Genomic DNA, 23,260 nt, shown 5'->3' on the forward strand with positions numbered 1-23,260 from the left:
TCGGGTTTGGTACATGAAACAAACCTGACCCATTGACATCACAGTACCTAAAAGGCTAGTGATGTGACTGTGAACAATTTGGAGTCTGGCCAGATGTGACCGATACCAGTATACTAGCTAATCCGTATGGGATTCTGCTGATGAAAAAAAAAACGTACTACCGTATCTCATTAAATACATGTAATCGGATTTAGATATCCGTTGGATTCAGTTAGAAAATCCTAAACCGAATCCGACTAATCACAGTCGAATTCGAATTCGAATTCGAATTCAGTTCGGATGTTATCCAACCCGTTCACATGGAATAAAAGGCTAGAGAGGGAGAGAGAGAAGAGAGGGAGAGAGATTATTCTTCGTGCTGGCACTGCTCCTCCTGCTGCATCGTCGCCCCTCCCCACGTAAGTCTCCCTCTCTCTCTCTCTCTCTCTCTCTCTCTCTCTCTAGAATTTCATTCTCTATGGCCGCTTTTTTACGGGCTAGGGTTAGGGTTTCGGAACAAGCGATCTTTCCCCGAAAATCACTTTTTTTGGATGGAAAACCCAATCTCCTCCTTCAAGAAATAAGGGTGTTCGTCCTTTTTCCGCTCTCCCTCACTTACAGCGTTAGATCTGCAAATTATGATTGGGATCATCAGTTGTTCTTTCGACCTTTGGTCGTTTTCTGCCATCATCTTTTTGCTAAGCGGATTTAGGGTTTCTTGGTCGTTTTCTACCATCATCTTTTTGTTAAGCGGATTTAGGGTGACTTGTGGGTATTAAAAAACCTAACAGATTTACATATGTATGGAGATAGAATCCTTTAATTTGCGTTTTTCGTGAGCTGTGAATTCAAGAATTGTGTTATCTTAATTGATGGACTGTGATTATAAGACGTTGACTAATCTTCATGCAATCTCCTTTTGAATGGGCATGTTTTTTCTGTGTGGTTCTGCTCGATTTAGTTGTACTTGGGGGGTTTCTTTCATGGATTGCGTTAATTTGATGCGTCGAGAAGTTTTGTATGTATGCAGATTTCTTTTGCCCACTAGGTGAAAATTGTCTAATGTGCTAATCCTGCCATTCACCATATGATTTGGCGGGCACAACTGGCTGGTGCTTCTGTTGATTTGTATTTCCAGGCTTGATTAATGATTGTCACATCTTAGATTCCAAATGCTTTTGGAACTGTTACAGTTGTAACTTTCATGTTTGAGGATCAAAAGCAGGTGACTGAATTCTTAGATATTTGAAAGGAAGACGATTCAAGAAATTTTCCATCCAAGAAACTGCCTCTTCTGTGAAGAAAGGAATGTTCTTGCGGTATATTGAAGACCGTTAGTGTTTGTATTAATCAAGATCCGTTCCTTTATTGTTCACATGAGACCTATGGAATTCATCGGAAATTTTCTTTCCCCCAGTTGTGCACTTGCATCGTGTGAAATTATATATAGAGGTTATGGCTCACTGTATTATGGTTAACGTTTTTGTTGTGCATGCTTCTGGTTGGTCAGATGGATTTTAAATCATGCACTGTAATTGCATGCTTTTTATAAACATTGGTGCTGTTAAGTTATTTTTACATTGTAGTAGTGACACGCAGTTTCACTCAAAGAATGCAGGCACATACAAAAAAATCTTTATTTACTGAAATTTCACCAGTTATTGTCTATGTTTGATTAGAGCTTTGCTGGAAATTTTGACTTGTGTGCATTCGAAATCCGGAGCTATTTTGCTTTATTATATCTGTTAAATCACTTTGAAAAAACTGGATTTGCCTCAGATCCTAGTGATTTGCTAAAATGTTGGTGCATGATGCCAAAGAAGAATCGTCAGATGTGGAAGGTGTTAAGGAACAGGTAATTTCTCTACATATAATTATTTTTTTTTCAGCTTTAGAATTTCAAGACAACTGAGACTTATCTCTATGGTGCAGCCCATGTCAAATGAAGGTGAGGGGATGTCCTCATCTGATGTTTCATTAGATCCAACCATGATTGATTGTTCAAAGGATTCAGCAGGCCAACCTGATCCTCGGGAAGTAAGTGGAGCAAGTAATGGCGTACATCTGCCTAATGTCTATGCACCTCAACAGATTTACTATGGAGGTTAGTTTTGTGTCCATCTATCACCCCCCACATATGTTAGGTTTTATTTTTGGGAGCAAGCCTTTACTTAATAATGTGAGTCGGTGTCTATCCAGAAAAAAAAATGAGTTGGTGTGTTTCCAGAAAAAAGTGAGTTGGTGGTTTCGTGGAGTCTAGTATGGATTTTTAGTTAGGTTTACATAGAGTTTGCAACCTGTCAATCAGAATTACTGAAAAGAGATATATAATCTTCTCCTTTTGCTCTCTGTCCTTTGTATCCCTTCTCTTTTTCTAATTGAAATTTGATAATTTTTCCATATAAATCTTCTTCAGTTAACTGTGTGGTAATTCATGGAATTTAGCAAAAAAGGACAAATAAAGAAGGATTGGGGTTTTGCTGTTTCCTTTTCTGGGCCATGTTCATGATGGTTTTGGTTGTTTTTACATATTTTTAGCATTTGAAGGATGTTGTTTGCAACCCTTTATATTTTGTTTATTTTTAACAGGTTATGAAAACTCCATTGTTGAATGGGATGAATACCCTCAATATGGAAATGCTGATGGTGTGGAAATTGGTTCTCCTGTAAGTGTTGTGCATGGTTTTTCTTCTCAATTTTCATTAAACATACTAGTGTTGTTAACTATGATTTTTGTTTCTTTTTTCACAGGGAGTTTATCATCCTGGATATGCGTATAACCCTCAAATGCCTTATGGTCCCTATTCTCCAGCCACAACTCCTGTGCCTCCTATCCATGCAGATGGTCCTTTATACCCTCCACATCAATTCCCATACACAGGTTCCTATTACCCACCAGTAGTTCCACCCAGTATGCCATATATAAGTTCACCAACACATATCTCTCAAGCGGATCTTTCTATGCCATCCAGCATTGATCAGCAAGGAGGTTCTATTCCAGGCAGTTCCATGAATAACAGTGCGCAATTTGGACCAAGGCCTGGTTATTCTCCTCCTTATGGATCTTTAGGTGGGGGGAGTTTTGCTGGGAATGTTGGCAATACTGGCTACCGTGATTTTAGGCAAGGCTTTGGTGGTTTTGGATCTAGTGGATCTTGGTCAGATTGGTCGAAATCATCTGATGGCCACAACAGATCATGGAATTCATTGTCTCCGTCTTCCACTGGTCCACAGCCAATTTCAGCATTTGGATCTTTAGGGCATAGCGTTGCACCTTTGGCTCCTGGAGGTGTAAGTTGTTTTGCTATGTACAGTGTGCGTTTTGATTATCAGACTTGCATCACCTCATCTTGGATTTGTGATTGTACATGGTTCTTTGTTCTACCTGCTCATTGTGTACATTTCTGGATAACAAATGTTTCCTCATCTGGAAAAACTTTTCTGCCTGAGGATCATCTCTCTTTGATGGTTAAAAAGTTGGTTGATGTGCTATTTTTCTTACCCATTTCATGTCTGCACCTTTTTGTGTTTTTTGCACCCTGTGGTTTGCCTTGCCGAAGTTTGTGTCTCCTGTCCTTTTTTCATTCCAGGAAAAAGTTATAACAGCTGGCTTGCATTTTCTTTTTGTTTCAAATGGTTAATGTGGTCGGTTTAGGGGCTTCAATGTATTGGTTGGTATGTTTATGTGGGACGTGTATAACCTTTTTCTACCTGCTTTATCCCTGTTGATTTAAAATATCCGGAAAGAAAAAGATGTACTGTTGTGCATTTCTGGAAGTTAATAGAGAATTAGAGGTCATGCTGCATGAAGTTTCATGGTGCTACATTGTCCTAAAATCTAGAACGTGTAAAGATTTGGTAAAAGTCTGTATTTTTTGGTGTTCCCTGAATTGGTAATATCCTTGACATTTATGTCTTTTCCTTTATATGGTTAGCAACTTTGATTAAGAAGTTCTTCCCTTTAAACACACATAATATAGATTCTCTAGTTTCAGGCTTCTCCACAGCAAAGTCCAGCATATGGCTCTGGTGCATCAATGGGTTCCTATGGCAGACTTTATGGACATGGTGGAATCTATCATCAAGGTGTTAATCTTGGAAGATCTACTGTTGGTTTTGGAGCTAATAGCAGGAACTGGATTTCTATTGACAAAGGTCAGTGGAGAACAAGAGGTACTGGCTCCTTGTGCAGCTGCAATGGCACACTTGATATTCTCAGTGAGCAAAACAAGGGACCTAGAGCTACAAGGCCAAGGCCAACAGATCAGGAATCACCGATTGAGAGCAAGAATGGGAGATCTACTGTGGATGCACATAATGAAAAATACAACCGGCCTGACTTTGTCACCGAGTATGAAGATGCTAGGTTTTTCATAATCAAATCATATAATGAAGATAATGTTCACAAGAGCATTAAATATGATGTTTGGGCTAGCACACCCAATGGGAATAGAAAGCTAGATTCTGCATATCATGAATCAAAGGAGAAAGATGGCAGCTGCCCTGTATTCCTTCTTTTCTCGGTAAGCAACCTGAAGGTTCATCTATTATTTATCTTCTCTTCTGCACTCCCTATATCTGGTTTACTACAGTCCTTTGGGTGCCTTGAGTCGGTCTGTACTTTAATAAGCCTCGTTTTAGTTTAACTCTTGAAGTTAGTGGATAATTATATCAATGTTATCCAAAACACTTAGGGTCCTTTGGTGCTTCATGGTGGTTGGTACATTAATATTAAGCATTCTGGTAGTGTAACTCTTCAAGTTGGTGGGTAATTATATCAAAGTTATCCAAAAACCCTCGGTACATTTTCCTATCATTTGTAAAATAGAGATGCTTTTGTGAAGATCCATATTTCTCTTTCTCTTCATGGTTCTTAGCACTTTTTTGATCTCTTGAAACTTGTTTGCTCATCTTTTTCGATTATCTTGTAATCTATACAGGTTAATGCTAGTGCACAATTCTGTGGGGTAGCTGAGATGGTGGGCCCAGTGGATTTTGATAAGAGCGTGGACTATTGGCAGCAGGACAAGTGGAGTGGCCAGTTTCCAGTCAAGTGGCATATTGTAAAAGATGTCCCAAACAGCCTGTTCCGTCACATTATTCTTGAAAATAATGATAACAAGCCTGTGACAAATAGTAGGGACACACAAGAGGTAAGAATTTCTTCATGGCAAAATCTGTGATTGTTGTTGAAATATTTCCTTGATTGTATGGTGTACTTTAACCTGATTGTGGATCCATCTACCTAAAGCAATCTCAGAGTGTGTACAATTTGTTCTTGGTGTTGTTTTTGTGGTTTGAGTCTTAGATGTTGTGTTTGTGAAGCCTGTAGTTTTTTTGGGAAGTATAATGCATGAGGAATACAGTTAAAATTATTCATGTTCTCATGATTCTTTTTCTTTCATGCAAATGGACACATATAATGGGTTACAAGATTTTCATTAGACATTTAGGGCATGTTTGGAAGCGAGAAAAACTCTCATAGGAAAATAAAGTTTTGCCTATGAGAAGTTTTCCAAAAGATTTTTTTGCTTGTTTGTGTAGCATGAGAAAAACAAAGTGGGAAAATATGAAAAAATTTGCCAGAGGTGAGATGGGTGGTGGTGGGTGGTGGTGAGATGGATGGTGGTGGTGATGGTGGTGGGGAGATGGGGTGGTGGGGAGTGTAAAAATAAATTCTCTTGTTATAAAGCATTCCTCCACCCCTCCCATGGAGGAATGTTTCCTATCAAAAAGTGTACTTTTTAGAAAAACTCTCAGCGAAAGTCTCTTTCGTTTGGAAGTGTCGGAAAATCCATATGGATTTTCCATTTTGCATGACTTTTCCTATATCCTTCTCGCTTCCAAACGTGCCCTTAGTACACAGATTTTTTTTCTTTTTGTTTGATTTTTTTTCTTAACAGATGAAGGGATACATGCATATATTGATTGAACTTATGACATCTGATCCACTTACCCAAAGCAATCATGAAGTGTTTAAAACTTTTTCTCGGAGTTTCTCTAATTTTAACCCTAGATGTTATAATGCACTAGACTGTAGCATGTATCTTCTTAGGAAATTATAATGCACTACACTGTTAGTCTTCTATATGTTTAGGCTATGCAAAATGAACAGGCTGATAGAAAATTTAAAAAAATAGAAATGATAAAAGATAGGTAAATTTAAAAGGTTTTAAGTTATACGTTCTTTTAACTTGCGACAATGTGCTTTCAGATTTAGTTCACCTTTTTGATGAGGAAGTTTAGTTAATAAATATCTAAGAATGTGAATGGTTTTACATAGAAACTAAAAAGAAAAACATAAAAACATACTTTTTAAAGAGAAAGGAAAAAGGAAAAACTTAAAAAACAAATGGATATCCTTTTATCCTCTTTGGACCATCTTGTTCAAATTTAACCCTTACAGTGCTTTTACATTTTTTTAAAATTAACATCGTATTAAGAATTCATTTTGGAGGGAGATATCACGACTAATTTTAATTACATTGGTAAAAGTTCCAAATAAAATACATGTGAAGTACTGTCCCGAAAGTCAAACAATTTTTGATAAGAAAATAGGGAGCATGGTCTGTTACTTTAGGGAAACGTGGAGAGGGGTCTTTTAGAATTTCATCTAATAAAGTTACCACAGTTGGGAAAAAAGAAAGGTTACTTCACTACCATAACCAGAGAGTTTAGCACTTTATAAAGTTTTTTGAAAAAATTATCTTGAATGTTGCCTTATATTTACCTTTTCAGTTTGGTACTTGCCATCAACTTATGGATTAAAAAATGTGAAATTGCCCAAAGAAATTTAAGATTTCACTCTAACTACATGGGACAAAATGCCATGTCAGAAAAAAAAAGTTCTATATAGCAAATATTTTGGATACCACTAGCCTTGCATTTGCTTTTACAAGAACATGGTTGGCTATATAGTGGTTTGTTCTCATGAGTAATTTTCTGTTTATGTGGATGAAGGGCGCGTGACAGCTTCCAAGATCTTCATTAGACATTTGATACATAGTTTTTCTTTTATTTTTACAGTAAATGCATATACAGATAGAATTCATTTAACGTTGGGCCATTCTTTTCTTATGGGTTGAAAAGATTGATCATTAAAACCTTTCTGGTTTTAGTGGATCTAGCATCAAACACAATTTGCATTGAACTTTTTTACATCTAGGATGTCACTCTCTCTCTCTCTCTCCTTTTCCTTTCATTGTACAACACACACATATACATCTCCTTCCTTTTCATTGTACAACACACACATATACGTGCATGCACATATACAGGGGTGCCTGCGGGTGAGTGATTTAAGCATTTTAACTTTATTAGTCCCAGTTAGCATAAAATCTCGATAGTACCCTGGAGTTGGTGGCACTTTGAACGTCTGTTGCTAAACTATGTTGTACTTTTTGAAAATCTTGTTTGGCTTCTACTTCTTGCTTAAGGAAAAAAGCGACCTAGGCTTTCCCAAAATGTAATGATGTAAAATTCAAAAGTGCTGCCACCTACTGTTAGGTAATTTATGTTTGTTGAACCCTCTCTCTCTCTCTCTCCTACTAAATATGAAACTATATAACTCGGCAATTCTGCTCTCTCTCTCTCTCTCCCCTACTAAATATAAAACTATATAACTTGGCAATTTCTGCTCTCTCTCTCTCTCTCCTACTAAATATGAAACTATATAACTTGGCAATTTCTGCAGTTTTTATCGGAGATTACGAAGTTCATCAGTTTATATATATATATGGCCAAGATAAACCTCATCTGTGACGGGAGCACTGTCCTGGTGGCGGCGTAAAACTCCGAGTCTAGGACCCTCACCCCCAGGCTTATGCAGAGGATATGATGCCTGCAAGTAGGGGTGGGCATTGGGCCTTCCCGGCCTGCTAATGGACCCCATTTACTAACCCCGTTTACTAACGGGCCGGGTTTTGGCCCGGTTCTTAACGGGCTCGGGTTTGTAGAGAAGCCCATGGCCCCGGCCAATGTGAAGCGGGTCCGGCCTGGCCCAAATCTATTTATTTTCCTTTATTTCCATGATACGACACAAAAACCTAATTCTTAATTAGTGCAACTAATTAGGTAAATAGTAATAATTAACAAATAGCAAGTTCCCATGCAACTAATTAGGTAAATAGTAATAGTTATCCAAGTTGCTATGTAATAGTTAATTTTAAAAAATTTATATTATTAAAAAATTAATAAATAACTCGGGCCCATCGGCCCGGCCCACGTATGTACGGGCATGGTTTCAGCCCCGTACCTAAGAGGCCCATGCCTAAAATCATGGCCCAAATCCGTCCCATGGCGGGCCGGGTCGGCTTGGCACATCGGGCCACCCGGCCCGTTGCCCACCCCTACCTGCAAGATTCGAACCTCAGCTGCCCCATCTGACGGCCTTGGCCGAACCCCACTACACCAACCCCCTTGGGGCTCAGCTTTTGTTGATTTGCGATTTTATAAATACCATGATGGTGCCAAGGCCGAATGAGATAGCGGGATGGCTTGGTTGCACCATCACAACCTGAGGGATCTTGCTTCAAATCTCATGAGGGTCATTCCCCACTTGCCTATTGAGAGAGAGAGAGGTGCCTTGTATTGGTGAGGAGGTATGTACAAAAAACTTTATAGGGAACTGCATATCATACAGAACTTTATAGAGGATAGTTCTGGAATTTAAGAAATCTTTTGGCAAAGATGGAACTATCTTTATTTGACTTTACTAAAAATAGTCTTGGCAATGTCAACCTACACAAAGCACCAGTTTGATATTTTTAGAATTGTTAGTGATTTCAACTACACAAAGAACCAGTGTGATTTTGAATTGCTAAGGTCAAACCTACACAAAGCACCAGTATGATTTGTCTAGTCAAGGGTTTGACGTTGTTGACCTCCTCAGAACTCCCGAAACTAGAACTAACCCTTGGGATACGTTTCACATGGCTTATTAACCATTATGATGTATAGATTGGACTTGAATATGACAAATTTGGCTATTTAATAGCATTGTTATCCTAGTAAAATGTAGTTCACATTTTTCCCCTTTTAGGAAAAAACATACAAAACTTGTTGGCGTTATCAAGCTTGTTGGGTAGTGGTAGTAATATGTTAAAATGTACTTCATATATATATATATATATATATATATATATATATATATATATATATATATATATATATATATATATATATATATATATATATATATATAAACAACAACAACAACAACAACTACGCCTTCATCCCAAAACAATTGGGGTCAGCGATATGAACCAAAAAAGAAATTCATTTTGGGTCTTCCACATGAATCCTTTTCCTCCAATCATTTCTATCCAACGCCATGTCCTCGGTGAGGTTCAAAGCATTCATATCCTTTCCTATCATCTCCATCCAAGTCTTCCTAGGCCTACCCCGACCTCTTTTAACTAATATATTTTCCCATTTCTCCAACCTTCTAACTGGAGCATCATTAGGCCTTCGCCGAATATGTCCAAACCACCGTAAACGATTCTCTCGCATCTTATTTTCAATGGGTGCAACACCTACCTTCTTACGTATCTCTTCGTTCCGAATCTTATCTTTTATTGTATTTCCACACATCCATCTAAGCATCCGCATCTCAGCTACACTCATTTTTTGAATATGATGTCTCTTGGCAGCCCAACATTCCGTACCATATAGTAAAGCGGGTCTAATAGTCGTCCTATAAAACTTTCCCTTCAACCGCAATGGCATTCTACGATCGCACAACACTCCAGTAGCACTTTTCCATTTCATCCACCCAACCTTTATCCTATGATTTACATCTCCATCAATTTCTCCATACTTTTGAATGATGGATCCCAAATATTTGAAATAATCATTATCTTGCTCACCAAGCTTCACTACACTCCCATCACTACTTCGTTGCTTACTAAACCGACATTCCATATATTCAGTCTTACTCTTACTCAACTTAAAACCTCTAGCTTCCAATGTCTGTCTCCATAATTCTAACTTAGCATTAACCCCAGCTCTAGACTCATCAATCAAAACAATATCATCAACAAACAACATACACCACGGTACATTTTCTTGAATTGATCTCGTAAGCTCATCCATCACTATTGCAAATAGGAAAGGGCTTAAAGCAGATCCTTGATGTAACCCAACCGTTATCGGGAAATTGGTTGTCACCCCTCCACAAGTGCGGACATTGGTTACTACTCCTTCATACATATCTTTAATTATACTAATGTACTTGAGAGAAACACCTTTCTTCATCATTGTCCACCAGAGAACGTCCCTAGGTACTCTATCGTATGCCTTCTCTAAATCAATAAAAACCATATGCAAATCTTTGTTCCTCTCTCTATATCTTTCAATAAGTTGTCTAAGAAGATGTATAGCTTCCATAGTTGATCTTCCAGGCATAAAACCAAATTGATTCTCCGATATCATGACAACCTTCCTCAACCTAGACTCAATCACCCTCTCCCAAAGTTTCATAGTATGACTCATGAGTTTTATACCACGATAGTTTGTGCAATCTTGTATATCACCCTTATTCTTATATAAAGGCACCAAAGTACTCTTCCTCCACTCATTAGGCATCTTATTTGTTCGCCAAATCAAGTTAAAAAGATTTGTCAACCATTCTAAACCTTTCTCTCCCAAGCATTTCCAAGCCTCGATAGGTATACCATCTGGGCCAACTGCCCTTCTTGATTTCATTTTCTTCAAAGCCTCTGCAATTTCTTTCTTTTGAATCTTGCGCATGAAGTCACGATTTATCTCATGAAAAGGAATGGAGAAGTCTCCAAGATCTTGAGCATGACTATCATTAAATAGCTTATCAAAATAATCTTTCCATCTCTCCTTAATCTCCTCATCTTTGACTAAAACCCTTTGCGTTTCATCTTTGATACATCTAACCATACCCAAATCCTTCGATTTCCTATCTCTCATCTTTGCAAGCCTATAAATATCCTTCTCGCCTTCTTTGGTATCCAACTTGTCATAAACCTCCTTATATACCTTAGCCCTCGCGTTTCGAACAACTTTTTTAGCTTCCTTCTTTGCTATCATATACTTCTCCAAATTCTCATTATCACGACTCTTACTTAGATTTCTATAACACTCTCTTTTAACCTTAATAGCTAATTTGACATCCTCGTTCCACCATGATGTATCCTTACCTAGTGGTGCACCGCCTTTAAACTCACCCAATACCTCCTTAGCTACTTTTCTCATACCACCCGCTATCTTATTCCACATTAATTCTGAATCCTCCTCGAGACACCAAGCAACTTCCTTAACTACCTGCTCTACAAACATTCCTTGTTTAGCTCCTTTCAGTGCCCACCACTTAATTCTAGGATCTATCCTATGTCTATCCCTTTTGCGGCATTGTCTAATTTTAAGATCTAAAATTAAGACTCTATGTTGTGTAGCTACACTTTCTCCTGGATCTGTTTTTAGCTTCCTTCTTTGCTATCATATACTTCTCCAAATTCTCATTATCACGACGACCTAGCAACCCTTGCACATTTATCACTGCCTCCGGGCCTAGAGAGTACAGCGCGTCGCTCAGTAGGGAACGCCCCAACGAAATTCTCATATTGGTTCATTTTCATAGGATATGACAGTTTTTATGCTGGCTGTCACAGGCCTACCGCAACCCTCCTCCTTTATCCGGGCTTGGGACCGGCAGTGTATAACTACACAGGCGGAGTTATATATATATATATATATATATTACATCAATACCCAATAGGGGTATTTTTGTAATTTCACATAGTTGTTTTAGAAAACAACTATTTTCGAATTTTGCTAAAATGTATTTTTTCTTTTTTATTTTTTATAATTCTTTTTTTGTATTTTTTAGAGACCAAAAGGGGCTCCAACCATAGAGTCGTTGGAGCCCCCAACGGTCACATTTTGTGACCGTTGGGGGCTCCCAACGACTTCATGGGTGCCCCCTTTTGGGCTCTCCTTTTGAGGCCCTTTGGCCTTCCTTTCTCTTCTCTCCCTCTTGTATAAATAGGGGTGAACCCCTTATATATTTTCATTCTTGAGAGCTCTCTCTCTTTTCAATAAGAGGCTTTTTATATTGTTGCCTTCTTAAAGGCTTGTGCTTGTATTGTCCCTTAGTGGACTTGTGATATTGTCTCTTTTATTCATTGTTGTAAGTGCTCATAAGCACTCTTTACATTTCCGCAATATCTCATTACATGGTATCAGAGCCACTCGATTCTTGAAGGGAAGGTGTGGTTCGTGTATTTCATATTTTGTGTATTTCTTCTCACTTCTTGGAAACATCATGGAGGCGAAGATTGACCTATCCTTCAAGCTCAATGGAAAGAATTACATGATGTGGGCATCAGCAATGAAAAATAATCTCAAAGGAAAGAAACTTTGGGGTTTTGTCATGGGCACCGTTCCGGAACCTAAGCTTATGCTCACGAAGAACGAAGGAGGTCAAGAAAAGGCTCTTGAAGGAGATGCTCGCCTCAAGGCCATTGAAAATCATCAAAAAGAAGTGGAAGATTGGGAAAGCAATCACGCGAAAATCCTTGCGTGGTTTATGAATAATGTTGAACTTAAGGTATGTGCTAATATAGCTAAATTTCGTAGAGCCAATGAGGCTTGGTCCTTTATGAAGGGTATGTATACCCAAAAGGATCTTGCAAGAGCATATTTCTTGCAAGAAAAGATTAGAACCACCAAACAAGGTGATTCTAGCATTCAAGACTATTATAGTGCCCTAAACCCTCTATGAGATGAATTGGCTCTTTTAGAGCCAAAATGGGTTTCTATGGAAGATATTGATTTAAGACAAAAACAAATGGAACAAAAACGATTGTTTCAATTTCTTTTTGGGCTACGTCCCGAATTTGAGCAAGTGAGATCCTCACTTCTCCATAGATCTATTTTTCCTCCTATTGAGGATGCTATTGCCGAAATCACTCAAGAGGAGACAAGGCTTGGCATGAGTAAACATGTTGATGAGTACTTGCCGTATCAAAACCGGGTAACAATGTAAGAACCTATAAACCTCCTCATTTTGGGAAATAAGGAAACTATAATTGAGGAAGAAAAATGATTGTTTGTCATCATTGCTATGAGCCGAGTCACATTAAACCCGCTTGCCCAAAGCTTAATGGAACTTTCAAGCCTAAGGTGACCTCTCTTGAAGAAACTACCACCAAAGATGATGAAGGCAAGAACAATGACCTCAAGGAGACTCTTGGGCAAATATTTATGGCTTTCCAACAAATTCTAAAAGTTTCTTCCTCCACATCGGGTGTGGCTATTGCTTCTACATCTTCACCCGGTACGTACTCTTGGATCCTTGACTCCGGAGCCTCTTTTCATATGACCCCTCATGAAAATGCACTTATTGATATTTGCACCAATTCAAAGGATTCTTGTGTTTCTACGGTCGATGGAACCTTTTTAAAAATTTCAAGTATTGGTTCTTTTAAAGATTCTCAAAATTTTTGTGTTCCAAAAGTAAGAGTTGTTCCCAAACTAAATTTAAACCTTTTTTCAGTCTCCCAAATTGCCGACCATGGATGTGAAATATCTTTCTCATCTAATGGTTGCTTTGTGCAGGATCTCCGGTCCGGGAAGCGGATTGGGCAAGGCCATAGAAAGGGAGACCTCTATTATATGGACCATCTCGATCTCCCTACAAATTATTTTTGTTCTTATGTCCAAGAAAAAAACATGGAAACTTGGCATAAAAGACTTGGTCATCCAAGTTATTCCAAAATGTATCTTTTCCCTTTTGGAAACAAATTTTGTAAGAAAAAAGAAATTAATTGCAAAGATTGCATTTTTGGTAAAATGAAGTCTATTCCATTTCCAACTAGAATTTTTCTTTCATCAAGACCTTTTGAATTGGTGCATTCGGATGTTTGGGGGCCTTCTCCGGTTATGTCTAAAGGGGGCTATTCATATTATGTTACTTTTATTGATGATTTTACTCGGTATGTTTGGATTTATTTTCTTAGTCATAAATCAGAAGTATTTACCTTCTTTAAAGATTTTCATAGAAAAATTCAAAATCAATTTCAAAGTAATATATCTATTTTGAGATCCGATTTCCGGTGGTGAATATTTATCTTACGAATTTCAAAACTATTTAACCCAAAATGGAATTTGTCATCAAAGGTCATGTCCTAGGACCCCTCAACAAAATGACCTAGCGGAAAGGAAACATAGGCACATTATAGAAACCGCTAGAACATTACTCGTTTCTAGAAATATTCCAAAGAAGTTTTGGGCCGAAGCCGTTCTAACCGCAACCTATCTAATCAATAGAATGCCCTCTTCTAAATTAAAAATGCTTTTCCCTATGAAAAACTCTTTAAACTTTCACCCGATTTCAATCGTCTTCGTATTTTTGGTTGCAAATGTTTTGTCCTATTACATAAAAGGGATAAGTTGTCTCCAAAAGCAATTGAATGTGTTTTTCTAGGGTATGGTGAAAATAAAAAAGGGTATAGATGCTATGATTTTAAGAATGATAAACTATATGTTTCAAAAGATGTAACATTTCTAGAAGAAGAGAATGATTTTGACAAAATAGAAGAAACAAATGAAATTGATTACATATTTTTATATGATCTTATTGATGACATACTAGAAGATTTTCTTGAAAACATAGAAGATACATGTGAGGCGTCCCATCTTGATATAATACCCTCAAATGATAATGATACAAATATGAATGTTTACTCAAGAAGAAATCAAGAAAACCCTATTAGTGCCCTCGAAAAATACTCCCAAATTTCTGAAGAACCACAAGTTAGACATTCTTCTAGAATATCAATACCACCAAATAGGTTTGTATCCTATGATTCCCTAACACCCAATTATCAGGCATGTTTAATAACCCTACATTCTTATTTTGAACCCACTCACTATAATCAAGCTAAATCCATACCACATTGGGTTGAAGCAATGCAAGTTGAACTAAATGCATTAAAAAAGGCTAATACTTGATAAATAGTTAATCTACCTCCACAAAAAAAACCTATTGGGTGTCACTGGGTCTTCAAGGTTAAAACTAAAAGCGATGACTCTTTGGAACGATATAAAGCTAGATTAGTCGCTAAGGGATACTCCCAAGAATATAACATTGATTATGAAGAAACATTCGCTCCTGTAGCTCGTATGACGAGTGTCAGGACCTTAATAGCTGTCGCATCAACCAAAAAATGGCCTATTTATCAACTTGATGTAAAAAATGCTTTTTTAAATGAAAGTTTAAGTGAAGAAGTTTACATGGATCCACCACCCGGAAATTAATATTAAGCAAGGTCAAACACTTCAGCTTTTAAAAGCATTATATGGCCTTAAACAAGCTCCTAAGGCTTGGTATGATCGTTTCAGTGATATCATGATAAAGTTGGGATTTAATTCTTGTTATACTGACACTGTTCTTTTTGTTAAAAATGCAGGTACTAGTATCGTAATATTGTTACTTTATTCTGATGATATGATTATCACTGGGAATGATCAAAATAGTATTATTAATGTTAAAAATATGTTGAAAAATAATTTTGATATGTCTTATTTAGGTTTTCTTAGACATTTTCTTGGAATTGAAGTTGCATACTCTTCTCGAGGATATATTTTATCACAGATGAAGCTTGCTGCAGATATCTGTTCTAAGTCTGGGATTTCTGATGACAAAAAAGTAGAGACTCCCGAGGTTATTAATGCCAAATTACGGTTGGAGGATGGGGTTCTTCTGGAAGACCCCACACCCTACAGACAACTCATTGCGTCTCTCACCTATTTAACAATCACCAGACCAGATATCACCCATGCGGTTCATTCAGTTAGCCAATTTCAGCATGCTCCTACAATTGTGCATATGAGCGTTGTTCTCTGGATCATCCATTACATTCGGAACACCATCAATAAAGGGCTATTTCTATCTTTCTCTTCTTCCTTGAATCTTCTTGCTTATACTGATACAGATTGGGGAGGTAATCCTAATGATCGAGTCTCAACTACCAGTTTTTGTGTCTTTTTAGGGGACTCTTTGATTGCCTGGCGATGCAAGAAGCAGCAGAAAGTTTTACTATCATCTACTGAAGGTGAGTATCGGGCTATGACAACCACGACAATGAAGCTTGTATGGCTTCGCAGTTTGCTTAAAGACATGGGGGTTGATATTACCGAAGCTTCAAAATTATGTTGCGACAACAAGAGTGTCATATATATTGCAAGCAATCATACCTTCCATGAGCGTACAAAACATATCGAAATGGATTGCCACTATGTTCGTGACGAATATTTACGAGGAACAATTGCTCTACCGTATGTCACTTCAGAATATCAGTTGGCGAACTTCTTTACTAAAGCTCTTCCGACTCTCCGCTTCATGTTTCTTCTTGGCAAACTTTCCGTCATTTCCCCGTAAAGTTTGAGGGGGGGGGGTGTTAAAATATACTTCATATATATTATATATTATATATTATATATTATATATTATATATTTATATTACATCAATACCCGATAAGGGTATTTTTGTAATTTCACATAGTTGTTTTAGAAAACAACTATTTTCGATTTTTTCTAAAATGTATTTTTTCTTTTTTATAATTTTTTTTTTGTATTTTTTAGAGACCAAAAGGGACTCCAACCATAGAGTCGTTGGAGCCCCCAACGGTCACATTTTGTGACCGTTGGGGGCTCCCAACGACTCCATGGGAGCCCCCTTTTGGGCTCTCCTTTTGAGGCCTTTTGGCCTTCCTTTCTCCTCTCTCCCTCTTGTATAAATAGGGGTGAACCCCTTGTATATTTTCATTCTTGAGAGCTCTCTCTCTTTTCAATAAGAGGCTTTTTATATTGTTGCCTTCTTAAAGGCTTGTGCTTGTATTGTCCTTTAGTGGACTTGTGATATTGTCTCTTTTATTCATTGTTGTAAGTGCTCATAAGCACTCTTTACATTTCCGCAATATCTCATTACATAATAGACTGTAACGAATACATCCTAAGAATTAACTTTGAGTTTTCATCGGTGTGAAAAGCAAAAGCTTTACCACAGTATCATTTTAATTCAGCACCATAAAATCGTTAATATTTTTTTTGAGAATATCATTAATATGTGTCTATGGTTATGTGCCATGATGCCATCTTGTATAATTGTAGTATGCATTTTTAAGGCATGCTTTGGTGGTTTTGTCTCTTGATGCAAAGGTCTTTCCTTGAAGAGAATATTCCATTTCTCTGTTGGTGCTATATTTTGTTTGCACATTCAAAATTTGCATGGCACATGATTGCAGTTGCAAGTTAGGTCCATGGTATTCAAGTAGAACCTTGAAGTATTTTGATCATTTCAACTCCATTTTTATCCTACTCGGGTTGTAAACTATCCATGTTATTTATTTATCTATTTTGTATTGGAGGAAACTTGAAAGTATTATCATCTTTTCTACTGTGTTCTTGATTTGCATTGTTGATTTGAAATAGTCCATGTTATTTATCTGTCTGTATGCTAATATTGTAATTTCTAGTTTGGGAAGCATGAAAATTTGAACTCATGATTCCTTGGCAGACTTGCAACTGATCATCACATTCAATCCCAGGAATGTTTCTTACATATCACATGCAAAACACTATACAGATGTTATATCTATAGTTTGATTATGTTGTGCCTACCTTGAGAATCAGGTTATATGTAAACATCTCTTCTTGCAGGTCAGATTAGACCAGGGAATAGAGATACTGAAAATTTTCAAAAATTATGATTCGAATGTCTCCATTCTGGATGACTTTGATTATTACGAGGAACGAGAGATAGCCATGCAAGAAAGGAAGGCCAGACAGCAGTCTAACTTTGTTGCTCCAGTTACCACCAGTGTGGATAACACAAAACCATCATCTGTTTCTGCAGAGCTGGTTAAGACCTTTGCTAGCGTTGTACGCTTGGGAGAAAGCAAAGTCAATGGTGCCGACAAAAGGTTTGCTGAATCAAGAAGGGGCAAAGAAGATCAGGATACAGAAAAGGGCACCACTGTTTCTAACAGCGAGCTTGATAAATGAATGGATCCTGTAGGACAATGAAGATGGTATTGTGGTTATTCGCCTGAATCTGATCCTATGTCTACCAATAGTCTGATTTGCATGGTGGGGCTGGAGATGTACATCGGTGTGCAGTGCAATATATTAGTGATACTTTTGGAGTTGGAGGTGGTTTCTGGGGTTTCCCCGCTGTATAGTAGTAGTTGGCATCACTCCTTTGTTTTTACATTTGGATATGCCTTCCATTCGTTTGTTGTTCTCTTCTTTTTTCCGAAGTCTTTGCAGCTGCAGGTGGCTGTAAGCCTATGTAAAGGTGGCCTGCTTGAGATATGCTGATCAATAAAGAAAAAAAAGTGTTTTTTTTTTTGTCAAGAATGTTCATTCTATTTTTTTATTCGTTTGCCTTTGCTTTTCTCTGCATTGTTCTGGGGTTCCAGGCTCAAGTTACTGTTTCTGCAAGTCGGCCGTGATGTTACTAAAAAATTGCAGTCCTTTTGTGAGTTTGGATGGTTTTGCATCCTATTCTTTGTCCTAAAGTGTTGTCCATGTAAGACTTAATTCTGTAGGGAAGAGCATTTGATGGTTTCGAATTCCCACTATCATGTCTACCGGTGATTAGTCTTTCTCAGCGGCCACTCAACCACAGTCGGCCTCCATCTAAGCCCCTACTACTGAAATGATAACCTCAGAGTTGGCATCTCAGTTAATTTCATATGGTAATTGCTGGTTGTTTTAGGAATTGGGATGATTGAGCCTGGCTGCTGTGTCATCATCAAGCCTTTTAACTACTTTTATAAGACAGACTGAAATATATTCGAAACAAGTCCCCAGAATTTGTACGTGTAGATGCACTCACATTGTAGTACACATGGATGCATCAGTCCTATATTTGTAGACATGCATAGAGTATTGAATTTATCATGTTAGTCTTGTGATAAAATGTGCTGATATTTTCAAAATGTGACAAGAATGTGATATCTGTTGTGTGTGTGCAATGAAAAATAGTTGCACAATCTTCCAAAAAAATCATGGTTCACAATGCCACTTTTGAACTTTCATCATTGTGCAGTCATTTTGGAGTACTGATGCCCTTGCAATATGCTGTAAAATTATTGATAACATTCAACACGAAATTATAAAAGACAGAAAAAGAAGTCAAAAGCCAAAGACAACAAGAAATGAAAATGCAAATAGATGCTCAAAATAAGAGAAATGCTATTAAAACATGATTCCCTACAACATATTTAAAGATGTCAGTCAATAGAAAATGTCAAAATGAACAAATTGAAAGAAAAACTTTCTGATATATCAAAACAGCATTACAAAATGCGTGAATACCTTAAACTGTTTGGATTTTCTGAGGAAAAGAGGGGTGATAGAAGTTTAAAACATTTCTCACTGTCAATAAATATGTTTTTGAATCCAAAATTTCAGAACATTTAGCTTTTGAGGTTTCATCCATGGAACATGACGCAGTTTGACAGCAAAGAGATTCACACACTCCACAATTTCAAGCGAATTAAAAGAGATTCCTTAGTGTTCAAAGATTTTCACGCGAATAAAAAACATTTTAGCAAATCTAGAAGGGGGAAGACATTTTGACAATTTTTAGACATGCAACTAGAGAGGGCACAATAGAGATGCCTTATCACATAAAGATTCCAAACTTATAGGATTTAGGGCATGTTTGGTTGCATCTCATGTGATTTGGAATCACGAGATTTCAAGTCACATTCTACCTTGTGATTTGAAGTCACGAGGTTCACTCTAAATGTGATTTCAAATGAATTCGGTTTCTCTTTTTCATTTTATGATGTTTGGTTAGTTGTGCAAATGAGATTCATTCCCTAATTTTCATGAGATTCTAATCCAAAACAAGATTCAATTTGTACGTTGCTATTTTACGTGGCACGTAAATAACCACAATAACCTCCAGATTAAGTCTACCAAACATTGACTGGTAGAAGAAATTGAACTAGACTGCAAATGGATTGGATATAGCTGGGCATCTGATCTAAATCTGGCATACCATACCAGATTCAGATCCTTAGAACAAGATTGGAATGTGCATATGGACCGGATTTAGATTTATTTAAGATTATTTTTAGATTCGGATTGGATTTATATGTCGCATCTAATTTTGGATTCAGAGTGAAAATTTGATCTGATTGCACTCTGTAGATGCAAAAAGTTTCCTTTTAATCTTTTCTACTGGATCTAATTTTAATACATGTATTTAAGATTCAGATAGCCTGTATCCAGTCCATTTGTATTAAACAAAAGTATAGCACTACTTGAAAGATGGTCACTACAAGAAAAATGACCATTAGCGACGGATTTTTTTTGTCGCAACTTTGCGGCGAATTAACGAGAGAAACAAATTCGTCGCTAAAATCCGTAATATTTACGAAAATAGCGACAGAAAAACTTGGCAATGATTAGATTTATATGTTGAATTTGTTCTACCTTCTTTTTGTTTCAAAAATATAAATGTTGAATTGTAAATAATTAGAACTTGCGAATTTTACAGTGGATCGATTAATTGTTTTAGTTTTCTTTTATATGTATTTTGATGTGTACTTTATTTTTTATTCACAGGAAATATAAATTGTACAGGAAATATAAATTGTATCACGAAAAAAAATTTCTCGATATTTAATTTTCAATTTTTTTGATTTTTTTTCTTTTTTGCGATGCATTAGCGACGAATATATCCGTCACTAATTAATATTAGCGTTGAATGTAGCGACGACTATAAATTCACCGCAACACCAAAATCACCGTATAGTAACGACGGTCGTGCGACGGATGTTAGCATTCGTTATTCCGTCGCAACTTAGCGACGAAACTGGCGACAGATACATTCCGTCGCTATTTAGCGACGGAATGGGCGACAAATATATTCTGTCGCTAATTAGCGTCAAAACATTCGCGATGAAAGCTATCCGTCGCTAAGCTGTTTAGCGACGGATTAGCGTCGACTTAGCGACGAATTTAGGTCGTCGCTAATCCACAGGTTTCTTGTAGTGGGTTGACCAGAACTAGAAGTGAAACTTAAAGTTGGATCTGCCCTCCAAGTTTAGCAGTTTGTAACCATTAGATCAGACTCCCTAGATTGAATTTCCAAGTGATGGATAGTGGGCATTCATTAAGTAATTTAAATCACTTCCAAGATGAATAACCAATATTGGCAATATTTTTAAAAAAACACTATTTTGTGATATTTTCAGAACCTGATATAAATCCAGAAAAAAATTGTCATTTTAAAAATATCACGTATTTTGAAAAGTGATGATTATCATGAGATCATTGTGTTATTCATGCAATATTAACATTTTTATATTTAAATGAATTCTCAATGTATTTTGTAAAAAATTTAAATTTAAACATACCATGTTTTTTTGAGATTTTTCTGAAAGAAAAATATATAGATTTTTAAAATATTGTGAGATTATCCCTTGCCAATAAAATCCAGAAACCTGGATTCGTGAGTCGTGACTATGATGAGTAGCACAGCCTGCTATTGGTGGAGTCCTATAGATTGATGGAAGCAACAATAAGAAAAACTACCAACGGGGGCTCCACTTGTTTGGTAGGAGCAGTAGTGCACGTCACCTTGTGTTAGGACGTTTCAAGTTCAAAACCCAATGGTATAAGTTGTGTAACTGGTGGGGGTCTGCCTAACCCCAGCTTTCTTTGTCGAAAAAAAAAAGAAAAAAGAAAAACTGTGTGCCTAATAAGAAGAGAGAAAAAGAAAAGCACCCTCCCCACAATCTGCAAGAAATTTAGCATATTAATTCTTTCTAGAATCATTTCAATCAAAAGTACCGAACGGTGTATATCTAGGTGCCACCAGAAATCTAGATATTGGGATCGGACTTGTGGATCGATTCATGACCTCTTGGGCGCAGCCAATATATATTCGAACTCCTTGAGACCCACGAAGCATTAAATCTTTTTTCTTATAATAGCATTATATGACATCCATACAAGTTTCTCAAACAAGGTGGATAGAATTCTATCATCAATTTGTGCCAATTTAGGATGGGCCTGTGCATGTGGGGAACGCAAAAACAACACAGTTTGGTACAGGTTTACACCGGGACAGCGACTGTAAGTACAGCAGGCATAGCCAGCGCAGCTAGGTCTTTGATCCTGGGAATGGTTTCCCCATTCCTCATGGGAAAAAGGAAAAACAACACAGTTTGGCACACCAAGGCCTCATATGAGAAACCACTGAAGTCCTATCAAAACAAGTTCAAGTCAGGCCTTGATAATCATGTAAAATAAAACATATACTCACAGAGTAACAGGAGCACTGAAGTTTAGCTGTTAAGTTCAACATTGATTACCACGAGTGTAGTTCAGGGGGAAGCAGATCAGGTCATGCTGAACATGAGCGTTTTTGCTCATGCCGACATCATGGCCGTCTGTTTGCATTTTGGATGAATGCCACGTGGTTTTGTTGACTTTTGAGCTTTTTAAAATGCAAATAGGATGACCACGATGTCGGCATGAGCAAAAACGCTCATGTTCAGCATGACTTGATCTGCTTCCAGTTCAGGGAGCTCCGAAAGATATCGACTGTGTTTCTTGTTATATTCAGATGAGTGAATTCAGGATAATGGCTCTGCTGGAGGATGGAGATCATGTGTGTCACACACACACACACACACGTGTGCATGCTAAAATGCACATATGCATGTAATCTTATGCACACATAATACTGTATGAGAAAAAGAAATTGAGATCAGAAGCGTGTGGGCTTGAACATTCAATGAGCGAATTCAAGATTTGGCAACAATCTAGTCAAGAGAACAAGCTTAGAGATAATGGTGGTGATGACAATGGTGATGTTAATAGTGATGGCTAGTGGTGTGTGTGTGTGTGTGGAGAAGTGGTGGTGGTGACGATGAGGGTGAAAGGGAAAAAAAAAGTAATTAAAAAAAAGGTCCCCTTATTTTTTTAAAAAAGGTGAAATTTATAAAACATTATAAAAGAAATAAAAACAAATGATCCAAACACCAAAACTTGCTATTTAAAATAAGTATAAATGGCAAGGAGCAGTTTAAAAGAGATGGAAGAGGTACTTGATGAAATTATGAAAAATTGTGTGGAACAGTGACATGAACATGAATGAATGGATTTATTAAGATTTAGACCATATTGTTTATTGTCCTTTCTGCTTTTGAAAAATGATGTGAGACTTTCATGAGATGTTTAAATTGATCACCTTGTGGAGCTTGTGTGAGACGTGTAGATCTG

At 37.2% G+C, this 23,260-nt stretch overlaps 1 protein-coding gene across 2 annotated transcripts; it reads left to right on the plus strand.

Moving 5' to 3' along the window:
• The first annotated feature begins 299 nt into the window (after window positions 1-299).
• Window positions 300-18,362, plus strand: LOC149837031 (YTH domain-containing protein ECT4-like). 2 transcript variants are annotated; one of them, XM_090005771.1, is made up of 8 exons: window positions 300-398; window positions 1,759-1,834; window positions 1,912-2,083; window positions 2,569-2,645; window positions 2,731-3,270; window positions 3,969-4,502; window positions 4,920-5,132; window positions 17,672-18,362. In XM_090005771.1, exons 2-8 carry the CDS (start codon window positions 1,778-1,780, stop codon window positions 18,014-18,016), a joined length of 1,938 nt encoding a protein of 645 aa, XP_089861897.1. In that variant the 5' UTR covers window positions 300-398; window positions 1,759-1,777; the 3' UTR covers window positions 18,017-18,362. The 2 variants fall into 2 exon arrangements, with proteins under 2 accessions (XP_089861897.1, XP_089861899.1); XM_090005773.1 differs by having other exon boundaries at window positions 3,975-4,502.
• The last annotated feature ends 4,898 nt before the right edge of the window (window positions 18,363-23,260 follow it).

This window comes from Nuphar pumila, chromosome 5 (assembly GCF_984573655.1).
Source record: "Nuphar pumila chromosome 5, dmNupPumi1.hap1.1, whole genome shotgun sequence".
Taxonomy (NCBI): domain Eukaryota; kingdom Viridiplantae; phylum Streptophyta; class Magnoliopsida; order Nymphaeales; family Nymphaeaceae; genus Nuphar; species Nuphar pumila.